The sequence below is a fragment of the Hemibagrus wyckioides genome, linkage group LG29 (assembly GCF_019097595.1).
Source record: "Hemibagrus wyckioides isolate EC202008001 linkage group LG29, SWU_Hwy_1.0, whole genome shotgun sequence".
NCBI classification, from domain to species: Eukaryota; Metazoa; Chordata; class Actinopteri; order Siluriformes; family Bagridae; genus Hemibagrus; species Hemibagrus wyckioides.
Window position 1 is genome coordinate 19,783,585 of NC_080738.1, and position 9,341 is coordinate 19,792,925.

Here is a 9,341-nt window from a genome sequence, read left to right on the forward strand (position 1 = left end):
ATGTGTGCCGTAATGTAAGCAAAAGGAGGTCCAACCAATTATGTGACATTTTTGGCCAGGCAGTGTGTGTTGTCCAGTGTCAAGGCCTACAAATATAACTCATATTTTAAGTAAATGTAACAGAACACCAAGAAATGATCTTATTAAAATGTAAGTAAATTTGAATGATCAGAAAAACAACATTTAAAGAGATTTTATGTTTTACAAAATCTGAAACATTTACATCATCTAAAACCGATCAGTTTTACTCAAGTGTTATCTTTAATGGTTCCAGACAGATATAGAGTAATAAATTACCCCAATAAATAAATGCACACACACACACACACACACACACACACACTCTGAAACTAAGATAACTTTACCGACACACTTGATCTTTGATCAAAGTTAAATAATTTCAAAGCTCTGTGAATTTAATTGGAATTTAAAATTACACTCTCTCATGTAAACATTCCTATTTTCTAGTTTTGTGAGTAACTGTAAAGTAATATAAAATTGGGCCGAGGAAAGAACGTGAGAAATAAACTTGGGTTGTAGCCACAGAAATAATCAAATAATGATACTAACAAGAAATATTTAAGTCCAGAACATAAAGCATTAGAGTAATTCCAATAATTAGATTTTTTGTTGTCATGTTTACTGAACCACCAAATCATTTTTTCAGAGCTGGAATACAAATATTTCACTTTGGAAAAGAAATCTCAAGATCTCATTAGGGCAGTTAAAAAGAGAAGTTAAAAAAGAGAAATTATGGGGCCACAGATTTATGTGATCTGATAAGAGTGCCAAGCCCCCTGCTTTCTGCATCACATGAAAAACATCTCTGCTACACAGGACTGAGTCTGCACATTGGAGTCTGCTACATAAGGCTGTAGATACATGCTACATATTCACCCTAATACAGGAAATGAGATTCCACAATTGAAATCTTCAGTTAGTGGCAGGTAAACTCGTTCCCCAAGTCTATCTTCAGCAAGAGGGTAAACCAGCAGCATTCCTTACTGATAACAAGTTTCCAGTTTGCAAAAATTGTAAGAATGTGGTGTGGCCAAATTATTCTTTGAACAGTGGTTAACTACTGATCGAATCGAGCAAGGCATTTAACCCTCAACTGGTTAGTTGTATTAATTAGATAAATGTTAGTTCCTAGACCGTCTTCCAAATGCCATAAATTTTGATATGCATGCATTGAGGCTCTTCTTGTATATATATATATATATATATATATATATATATATATATATATATATATATATATATATATATATATACATACAGTATCTCACAATAGTGTGTACACCCCTCACATTTTTGTAAATATTTTATTATATCTTTTCAAGACAACACTAAAGAAATGCCCCTCTGCTCCAATGTACAGTAGTGAGTGTCCAGCCTGTATAACAGTGTAAATTTACTTTCCCCTCAAAATAACTCAACACACAGCCATTAATGTCTAAACTGTTGACAACAAATGTGAGTACACCCCTAAGTGGAAATGTCCAAATTGGGCCCAATTAGCCATTTACCCTCCCTGGTGTCATGTGACTCATTAGTGTTAGAAGGTCTCAGGTGTGAATGGGGAGCAGGTGTGTTAAATTTGGTGTTATCACTCTTACACTCTCTCATACTGGTCACCGGAAGTTCAACATGGCACCTCATGGCAAAGAACTCTCTGAGAATCTGAAAAAAAGAATTCTTGCTCTACATAAAGATGGCCTAGGCTATAAGAAGATTGCCAAGACCCTGAAACTGAGCTGCAGCATGGTGGGCAAGACCATACAGCGGTTTTACAGGACAGGTTCTACTCAGAACAGGCCTCACCATGGTCCACCAAAGAAGTTGAGTGTACGTGCTCAGCATCAAATCCGGAGGTTGTCTTTGGGAAATAGACATATGAGTGCTGCCAGCATTGCTGCAGAGGTTGAAGGGGTGGGGGGGTCAGCCGGTCAGAGGGGTGGGGGGTCAGCCTGTCAGTGCTCAGACCATACGCCACACGCTGCATCAAATTGGTCTGCATGGCTGTCGTCCCAGAAGGAAGCCTCTACTAAAGATACCTGCATACAGTTTGCTGAAGACAAGCAGACTAAGGACATTACTGGAACCATGACCTGTGGTCCGATGAGATCAAGATAAACTTATCTGGTTCAGATGGTGTCAAGCGTGTTTGGCAGCAAACAGGTGAGGAGTACAAAGACAAGTGCGTCTTGCCTACAGTCAAGCATGGTGGTGGGAGTGTCCTGGTCTAGGCCTGCATGAGTACTGCCAGCACTGTGGAGCTACAGTTCATTGAGGGAACCATGAATGCTAACATGTACTGTAACATACTGAAGCAGAGCATAATCCCCTCCCTTCGGAGACTGGGCCACAGGGCAGTATTCCAACAGGATAACAACCCCAAACACACCTCCAAGACGATCACTGACTTGCTAAAAAAGCTGAGGGTAAAGGTGATGCACTTGTCAAGCATGTCTCCAGACCTAAACCCTAAGGTGGGAGAGCGCAAGGTCTCTAACATCCACCAGCTCTGTGATGTCATCATGGAGGAGTGGAAGAGGACTCCAGTAGCAACCTGTGAAGCTCTGGTGAACTCCATGCCCAAGAGGGTTAAGGCAGTGCTAGAAAATAATGGTGGCCACACAAAATATTGACACTTTGGACCCAATTTGAACATTGCCACTTGTAGTCACTTTTGTTGCCAATGGTTAAGACATTAATGGCTGTTTGTTGAGTTATTTTGAGGGGACAGCAAATTTACACTGTTATACAGGCTGGACACTCACTACTTTACATTGTAGCAGAGTGTCATTAAATATTTACAAAAATGTGAGGGGTGTACTCACTTTTGTGAGATACTGTAAGTTGACTGCCCTCCCAGAAACCCTTGGTGGTTTGCCTGCCCAAGAATGCTCCCCAGTCCGAAAGCAAGCCTTTTTTTCAATCTATTGAAAAAGTCTTGTGACATTGACGCGCCCCTAGAATGGGACCCAAGGTCAGTAACCTGGGTTTTTCCACACAAGAACGGTACGAAGCCCGTGGCACATAACTCTTATGGCTCTGAGAGGATGGCTGCAGGGATGAAAGCCTGTACCCCTGAGCCAGAGCTTGAATGGGCTAACAGGCCCAAAGAGATAATGTTGGCTGCTGCTGCCATGAGGCCTAGCATTCTCTGCACCTCGGTGACAGAGAGGCTTTGGCCTAACCAAATAGCTTTCACCGCTGACAGTATGGAAGCCACCTGAGCAGGAGACAGACATGCCTGCATCATGGTGAAATCCCAAACTACCCCAATGAAGGTGGTTCTCTGAGAAGGAGAGAGTACACACTTCTCTGGTTGCAACTTGAGGCCTAGAGACCTCATATGGGCAAGCACAGCATCTCGATGACTGGCCGTCATGGCCTTCGACTGGGCCAGGATAAGCTAGTTGTCCAGGTAATTCAGTACTCAGATGCCCTGGAGATGCAGCAGCAGCAGGGCAGCATCCATGCATTTTGTAAATGTGCATGACAACATGGCTAGACCAAAAGGAAGAACACAATACTGGTATGCTTTGACCCCGAAGGCAAACCTGAGGAACATCCAGTGTTCTGGCCTACATGAAAACAGGCATTTTTGAAGTATATTGTCACAAACCAGTCCTTGGACCTGATTTGCAATGTGATAAGTTTGAGTGTGAGCATCTTGAACTTTTCAACGTTTTCAGTGTACAGTAGAGAGACCGCAGGTCCAAAATTGGATGCAGTGTCCTGTCATTCTTGGGAACAGCAAAATACTGGGTCATACAAAAAGCCTGAGTCTCAGTCTGGTAGGGAAACATGTTCCATGGGAACTTGGAGGAGGCAGGAGGTAGGAGAAATTGCCCTAGGGAGGATGCTCCTAGGAACCCTAGCCCTTGGGTATCAGGATTCTTTCTTGGCCCGCCTGGCAGAGATGACAGACCTAATGTCCTGTCTTGCCTGAATGTCCTGAGCACCTGCCTAATATTGTGCTGGTCCCCCTTTTGATGCCAAAACAGCCCTGACCCATCAAGGCAAGGACTCCACTAGATCCCTGAAGATGTGCTGTGGTATCTGGCACCAAGATGTTAGCAGCAGATCCTTTAAGTCCTATAAGTTGTGAGGTGGGGCCTCCTTGGATCGGACTGGTTTGTCCAGCACATCTCACAAATGCTGGATTAGATCAAAGTCAAAGAAGCTTTGTCACTTTAACCATATATAGCTTATGCAGTACACAGTGAAGAGAATCAACATTCCCCCTGGACCAGAGGTGCTACACAGAACAAACACAAAGTAAAGGTGACACGGACAAAAATAGAGCTTAACTATTTCTACAAGGACATAGGTTTAGTACAGTGAATATAGCAGCAGAAGTAATAGAAGTAATTTAGTTATAACACATACATTTAATTAAAGTGACGTGTGTATTTAAATATCCAAAAATGGACAGTTATAAATGAGTGGTGTGTACATGTAAACAAGATCAGTGTAAAAGTGACATGTGCATGTGAGCATGACAAATTTAGTTTTTTTTTTTGACCAGCTCTCTGTTGTGTGTGTGTGTGTGTAACACCGTGTTCAGCACAGTTCAGTTCTCTGTTGAGATACCTGATTGCCTGAGGGAAGAAGCTGTTCAACAGTCTGCTTGGGCAGGTCCAAATGCTTTGGTACCTCTTTCCGGATGGCAGAAGGTTGAAGAGTATGTGTGAGGGGAGTGTGGGATCATCTACAGTGCTGTTTGCTGTTTGCTGTTTGGAGACTTGTTTGGCAGGGGGATGATGCTGGTGGACTTTAGGCACATTGGGACGATGGTGTTGCTCAGGGAGATGCTGAAGATGTCTGTGAAGACATCCGCCAGCTGTTCTGCACAATCCCTGAGCACTCTGCCAGGAATGCTGCTGGTCCAGGAGCTTTCCATGGGTTTCCTCATGTCAGCCGTGGTGAGACAGAGCACCTGGTCCTCTGAAGGAGGGATGTTCTTCCTCACTGTCACATAATATCGTGCCTCAAACTGAGCGTAGAAGCTGTTCAGCGCATCTGGAAGGGAGGCATCACATATAAATTGTTAAAGATATAACAATATAGGTGTCATAAAGGCTAATAGTAAATATTAGGAAAACAGACATTTGGGAGAGACATGCTGATTAAATGTAAGAGTTTTATTAAACAGACATATGAAATATAAATACACAAAAAGTAGCCAGAGATTATTTTCATGGCATCACGTTTGGCATCAAATGTCTTTTTGCTAGCTCGGGGTCGTACGTATGTGATGGGGTTCTGTTAGATGGCAGCCCAGTTCACAGATGCCAGTGATGCAGTGCTGTGATGCAGTGCTACATACACGTACTGGCTTCTAGTCTCATCTGCAGCTTAGCACACAGATTGCTGAACTCCTGGCTGCGGAATGATGGAGGTCTCACAATCCACCCCGAGACTCCATCAACGGCACCGTCTTCTTCATCTGACATCATGTCAGCAGTGATTCCCCTCCAGAAGTCCACTTCATCCACAGCCAGTACACTCTGCCTCGCCTCCAAGAGCTGAAAACACAATTGTTACGTATAATAAGCAATCATTACAGTTTATACTAATGCAACAGAAATAAGTAAAACAAATTTATTTCTAATTTGTCTTACCCTCTTCCTCCTCTGGTGACTCCGGGCTGAGGTCTTATTAGCTGCAGCCACATTTGCTAGCTCTGGCTGGCTGGACCGGAAATTTATACGCACGGTCTCGTAGTATGTCTTGCAGGCAACTAGAAAAAAATGAATGGGTTTTTTAAAAACTACAACCAACCAAACATAACTACACAGATAAATATCAAAAACAGAATTAAGAACAACAACATGGTGACAACAAAATGTAATAACACTTTACACTTTATGTGGCTTAGACGAAATTTTAGTCCTAGCTTTGTGTTGAACTCTATGTTGTATGTTTATGTAGCACCAGGTCCTGGAGAAACGTTGTCTTATTTCATTATGTACTGCGTCAGCTATATGTGGTTGAAATGACAATAAAGCTTCTTGAATCTAACAACTAAATAACAACAACAACACAGTGAAAATTACTTACCAACATTAGTCATTTTTATCCAGGCCTTCATCACGCAATTCCGGGTTTATGTACAGTGCTCCACTAAAATGAGGTGACCGTATCATTATATGGCGAGTTTAATCTGTGGAGGTAAAAAGTACTAGAGTTACTTAGAGTTAAAACGACGTGTTTATTTGCTTCGGAAACAACAGAGTGCATGTTAGCCCATATCTTTAATCCGTACCCGTGCTCCGGGTCATAGCACCTACAGTTTGCCTCAGAGTTGTGTAGCTGACAGACTGCCTCCTACAAAATACAAAGAAAAATGCTTTGTTACAAAACTTACACTGGTTCTGCCAAATGAAAGCATGGGTTATATCGTTTATTTAGACTGCGATTTTAGGACTGTGCAGCAGCCTCTTTCTTTTCAGTTCCTTAGCTAGCCATTGTAAACAGCGAAGAAGACATAAAGAGTGGAGGTAAATGTAAAGAGCGGCGGTATATATAAAGAGCGAAGTAAATGTAAAGAGCGGAGGTAAATGTAAAGAGTGGAGATAAATATAAAGAGCGGAGGTAAATGTAAAGAGCGGAGGTATATATAAAGAGCGAAGTAAATGTAAAGAGCAAATTAAATGTAAAGAGTGGAGGTAAATGTAAAGAGCAAATTAAATGTAAAGAGCGGAGGTAAATGTAAAGAGCGGAGGTAAATGTAAAGAGTGGAGATAAATATAAAGAGTGGAGGTAAATGTAAAGAGCAAAGTAAATGTAAAGAGCGGCGGTATATATAAAGAGCGAAGTAAATGTAAAGAGCGGCGGTATATATAAAGAGTGAAGTAAATGTAAAGAGTGGAGGTAAATGTAAAGAGCGGAGATAAATATAAAGAGCGGAGGTAAATGTAAAGAGCGAAGTAAATGTAAAGAGCGGAGGTAAATGTAAAGAGCAAAGTAAATGTAAAGAGCGGAGGTAAATGTAAAGAGCGGAGATAAATATAAAGAGCGGAGGTAAATGTAAAGAGCGAAGTAAATGTAAAGAGCGGAGGTAAATGTAAAGAGCAAAGTAAATGTAAAGAGCGGAGGTAAATGTAAAGAGCAAATTAAATGTAAAGAGCGGAGGTAAATGTAAAGAGCGAAGTAAATGTAAAGAGCGGAGGTAAATGTAAAGAGCGAAGTAAATGTAAAGAGTGGAGATAAATATAAAAAGTGGAGGTAAATGTAAAGAGCAAAGTAAATGTAAAGAGCGGAGGTAAATGTAAAGAGTGAAGTAAATGTAAAGAGCGGAGGTAAATGTAAAGAGTGAAGTAAATGTAAAGAGCGGAGGTAAATATAAAGAGTGGAGGTAAATGTAAAGAGCGAGGTAATTATAAAGAGCAGAGGTAAATATAAAGAGCGGAGGTAAATGTAAAGAGTGAAGTAAATGTAAAGAGCGAGGTAATTATAAAGAGGAGAGGTAAATACACTATATTGCCAAAAGTATTCGCTCACCTGCCTTGACTCGCATATGAACTTAAGTGACATCCCATTCCTAATCCATAGGGTTCAATATGACGTCGGTCCACCCTTTGCAGCTATAACAGCTTCAACTCTTCTGGGAAGGCTGTCCACAAGGTTTAGGAGTGTGTTTATGGGAATTTTTGACCATTCTTCCAGAAGCACATTTGTGAGGTCACACACTGATGTTGGACGAGAAGGCCTGGCTCTCAGTCTCCGCTCTAATTCATCCCAAAGGTATTCTATCGGGTTGAGGTCAGGACTCTGTGCAGGCCAGTCAAGTTCCTCCACACCAGACTCTGTCATCCATGTCTTTATGGACCTTGCTTTGGTCACTGGTGCACAGTCATGTTAGAAGAGGAAGGGGCCAGCTCCAAACTGTTCCCACAAAGTTGGGAGCATGGAATTGTCCAAAATGTCTTGGTATGCTGAAGCATTCAGAGTTCCTTTCACTGGAACTAAGGGGCCAAGCCCAGCTCCTGAAAAACAACCCCACACCATAATCCCCCCTCCACCAAACTTTACACTTGGCACAATGCAGTCAGACAAGTACCGTTCTCCTGGCAACCGCCAAACCCAGACTCGTCCATCAGATTGACAGATGGAGAAGCGCAATTCGTCACTCCAGAGAACGCATTGCACTTGGTGATGTATGGCTTGGATGCAGCTGCTCGGCCATGGAAACCCATTCCATGAAGCTCTCTGCGCACTGTTCTTGAGCTAATCTGAAGGCCACATGAAGTTTGGAGGTCTGTAGCGATTGACTCTGCAGAAAGTTGGCGACCTCTTCGCACTATGCGCCTCAGCATCCGCTGACCCCACTCCGTCAGTTTACGTGGCCTACCACTTCGTGGCTGAGTTGCTGTCGTTCCCAAACACTTCCACGTTCTTATAATACAGCTGACAGTTGACTGTGGAATATTTAGGAGCGAGGAAATTTCACGACTGGATTTGTTGCACAGGTGGCATCCTATCACAGTTCCACGCTGGAATTCACTGAGCTCCTGAGAGCGACCCATTCTTTCACAAATGTTTGTAAAAACAGTCTGCATGCCTAGGTGCTTGATTTTATACACCTGTGGCCATGGAAGTGATTGGAACACCTGATTCTGATTATTTGGATGGGTGAGCGAATACTTTTGGCAATATAGTGTATAAAGAGCGGAGGTAAATGTAAAGAGCGGTGGTAAATATAAAGCGCGGTAAGCTTTTAAAAATGGTAAGCGAATTCCAAGAAAAAGTAATATCTCCCTTTGTATGTTTTGGATCCGTGCTTTGTCTTGTGACCTCGTCTGTGATTGGAGGAACATACTGCGTCACCATGACCTAGCACCTGATTGGCCGAGACTCATCACATGCGAAGTGATGTAAGCAGGAAGAGCTTGGAGAGCATTAAACTGTACAGTGGAGCCTCTGTCTCCATTCCTGCAAACAATCTTGGATGAGGATGACAGAAATGTGATGTTGACCATGTAACATCAAATGTACCCTGAAAATTGTATAACTGAGATTGATTGTTTTGCCAAGACATGCAAATGGGTAACCCACCATTGACCCTGCAGCAGAACCACAGCTGGCTATAATCAAGAGGTTTATTGTTGTACAATAAACAATATCAAATAAATTTGATCCCCTGCTGATTTTGTACGTTTGCCCACTGACAAAGAAATGATCAGTCTGTAGTTTTAATGGTAGGTTTATCTGAACAGTGAGAGACAGAATAACAACAAAAAAATCCCGAAAAACACATTTCAAAAATGTTATAGACTGATTTGCATTTTATTGAGTGAAATAAGTATTTGACCCCTCTGCAAATC

The 9,341-nt window shown here is 42.1% G+C and overlaps 1 protein-coding gene across 1 annotated transcript; it reads right to left on the bottom strand.

Moving 5' to 3' along the window:
• Nucleotides 1-1,310: 1,310 nt before the first annotated feature.
• LOC131349027 (uncharacterized protein C14orf93-like) lies at nucleotides 1,311-6,581 on the bottom strand. The gene is made up of 5 exons (XM_058384327.1): nucleotides 6,281-6,581; nucleotides 6,076-6,178; nucleotides 5,637-5,755; nucleotides 5,348-5,540; nucleotides 1,311-5,034 (listed from the first exon to the last, which is right to left on the bottom strand). Exons 2-5 carry the CDS (start codon nucleotides 6,104-6,106, stop codon nucleotides 4,724-4,726), a joined length of 654 nt encoding a protein of 217 aa, XP_058240310.1. The 5' UTR covers nucleotides 6,107-6,178; nucleotides 6,281-6,581; the 3' UTR covers nucleotides 1,311-4,723.
• Between the last annotated feature and the right edge of the window lie 2,760 nt (nucleotides 6,582-9,341).

Bases quoted from the DNA above. Each gene is read 5' to 3' on its own strand.
- LOC131349027 (XM_058384327.1), bottom strand. From the start codon at position 6,106: ATGAAGGCCTGGATAAAAATGACTAATGTTG. The intron at 5,541-5,636 runs GTAAGACAAATT...TTGTGTTTTCAG, and splicing joins GTCACCAGAGGAGGAAGAGG to CTCTTGGAGGCGAGGCAGAG. The intron at 5,035-5,347 runs GTACGTGTATGT...CCTCCCTTCCAG, and splicing joins GCAGATGAGACTAGAAGCCA to ATGCGCTGAACAGCTTCTAC.